At 54.9% G+C, this 2,500-nt stretch overlaps 1 protein-coding gene across 1 annotated transcript in view; it reads left to right on the top strand.

The window, feature by feature from the left end:
- LOC119586306 (uncharacterized protein DDB_G0271670-like) overlaps positions 1–2,500 on the top strand; it is a gene marked incomplete at its 5' end in the record, with an annotated part of 10,097 nt that overhangs the window by 3,371 nt on the left and 4,226 nt on the right. The window contains 2 exons of the mRNA XM_037935019.1: positions 935–1,137; positions 1,262–1,356. Of these exons, the coding sequence (XP_037790947.1) occupies positions 935–1,137; positions 1,262–1,356 (298 nt within the window). The remainder of the gene's footprint in view (positions 1–934; positions 1,138–1,261; positions 1,357–2,500) is intronic.

The following is a 2,500-nucleotide window of genomic DNA, read 5'->3' as shown; positions in this document are numbered from 1 at the left end:
CTCTCGTCGCTCTTCTTTGAGATTTATTCATCTCTGTAACATATGTTGCTAATGACGATTATGATAATAATGATGGTGAAAATAATGATAATACTGTTGTTGTTTACTACCACTGCTATTGCTAGTACTACTGCTGCCCCTCCTCTTCCCCCTCCTCTTCCCGCCCCTCCTCCCCCTCCTCCCCCTGCCCCCTCCCCTTCCTCTTAATCCTCATCCTCATCCTCATCCTCTTCTTTCTCTTCTTCTCCTCCTCCTCCTCTTCCTTCTCCTCTTCACCCTCTTCCTCTTCTTTCTCTTCTTCTCCTCCTCCTCCTCTTCCCTTCTCCTCTTCAACCCCTTTCCCCTTCTTTCTCTTCTTCTCCTCCTCCCCTTCTTTTTCTTTTTCCTCCTCCGACTCTTCCTTCTCCTTTTCCTCTTCTTCCTCCTCCTCTTTTTCTTCCTTCTACTCCTCCTCCTTCTCCTCCTCCTCCTCCTCCTCCTTTACCTTCACCTTCACCTTCTCCTCCTCCCCTCCCCTCCTCCTCCTCCCCCTCCTCCCCCTCCTCCTCCCCTCCTTCTCCTCCTCCTCCTCCTTCTCCTCCCCCTCCTCCTCCTCCCCCCCTCCTCCTCCTCCCCCTCCTCTCCTCCTCCTTCCCCCTCCTCCTCCTCCTCGTCCCCCCTCCTCCCTCCTCCTCCTTCTCCTCCTCCTCCCCTCCCCCCCCTCCTCCTCCTCCTCCTCCACCTCCTCTTCCTCCTCCTCCTCCCCTCCTCCTCCTCCCCTCCTCCTCCTCCTCCTCCTCCCCCTCCACCTCCCCTTTTCCCCCTCCTCCTTCTCCTCCTCCTCCCCCCCTCCTCCCCCCCTCCTCCAGTTTTCCCCTTTCCCTTTTCCCTTTTTATTACGGCCAAACAGCCGTACGTAACGCATGCTTCTTTCCCCCTCCTCTTTTTCTTTCTACTCCTCCTCCCCCTCCTCCTCCTCCTCCTCCTCCTCCTCCTCCTCCTCCTCCTCCTCCTCCTCCTCCTCCTCCTTCTCCCCCTCCTCCACCTCCTCTTCCTCCTCCTCCTCCTCCACCTCCTCTTCTTCTTCCTCCTCCTCCTCCTCCTCCTCCTCCTCCTCCTCCTCCTCCTCCTCCTCCTCCTCCTCCAGTTCCTCTTCCTTTCCATTTTGAGGTTACAGGCCAATCAGCCGTGACGTAACGCATGTCGTTTAAGGGAGTGAGGGAGGGGAAGGCTGATTTATAAGATGCTGCGGCGGTAATTGTTGCTAGGGGAGGACCCACCACCTCCTCCTCCTCCTCCTTCTCCTCCTCCTCCTCCTCCTCCTCCTCCTCCTCCTCCTCCTCCTCCTCCTCCTCCTCCTCCTCCTCCTCCTCCTCTTTCTCCTCCTCTTCCTTCGCCTCCTCCTTCTCCTCATTCCCATTCCTCTTTTTCCCCTCCTCCTCCTCCTCCGCTTCGTTTTCCTCGTCATTCTTCCTCCCTCTTCCCTCTCCTTCCTCCTTCCACTTAACCTTCATCTATCTGCCCACTGTCGTTTTATCACCACCCCCTTTTGACCCCCTTTCTTCCCCTTTCCCTCACCCCTCTACGTAGCTTACCCCGTGTCCCTTCTCCTTCAGTTTCCTGTAGGCCTATCCCCCCATCCCCCTCTCTTCCTCTCCCGCCTTTCCTTCCTCTCCTTTCTTCCCCTTCCCCTCCCTCTCCCACTTTTTTCCCCATCATTCACCTCCCTTCTTTCTCTCCTCTTCTCCCCCCCCCCTCTCCCTATGCCTCCTTCCTGTCTTCCTTCTTCCCTTCACTCTCCCTTTTCTTCCCCTCCTTTCCCTTCCCATCCCCACTTTTTCCCCTCCCCTCCCCTCCCCTCTTCTGTGCCGGCCTTAGATCCGTCGCTCGAAAGCCCAGGGGGTAATTATCTCGGCGGCGGCGGCGGCGGCAGTACGGCGGTGTACTCCTCTCTCGTCCTCGCGGAGCCCTATTGGCTAATTCGTCACTGGATGTGTCTTTGGCGTGGGGTGGGGGTCTGAGGGAATTCGTTTTCTTCTGTGGGAGTCGTCGTTTTCTGTGGGGATAGTGTGTAGGAATCTTTGTTTTCGGTGGAAATCGTCGTTTTCTATCGGAATTATTATTCTTTTTTTGTGTGTGGGAATAGTGGCTTTCTATGGGAAGAGTCGTTTTCTCAAGGAATAGTTGCTTTTTGTGGGAATCGCTGGAATCAGCATTTTCTGGAAGGAGTCTTGGATATCATCGGAAAGTTTCAGTGTCGATCACATTTCGTTTTCTTTTTTCCTCTTTTTAATCATAAAACAACTTACCCTCTTTCTCCTCTTGTTCGAGTGCTGGAGCGATGAATTTCCCCCCCCCCTTCCCCCCCTTCCTCTTTCTCTCTCTCTCTCTCTCTCTCTCCTCTCTCTCTCTCTCTCTCTCTCTCCCCCTCTCTCTCTCTTTTGTCTCTCCTCTCTCTCCTCTCTCTCTCTCTCTCTCTCTCTCTCTCTCTCTCCTCTCTCTCTCCTCTCTTCTCTCTCTC

This window comes from Penaeus monodon, chromosome 3 (assembly GCF_015228065.2).
Source record: "Penaeus monodon isolate SGIC_2016 chromosome 3, NSTDA_Pmon_1, whole genome shotgun sequence".
NCBI lineage: Eukaryota > Metazoa > Arthropoda > Malacostraca > Decapoda > Penaeidae > Penaeus > Penaeus monodon.
Note: the sequence above shows the minus strand (reverse complement) of the source record. Positions and strands in the feature narration are given on the sequence as shown.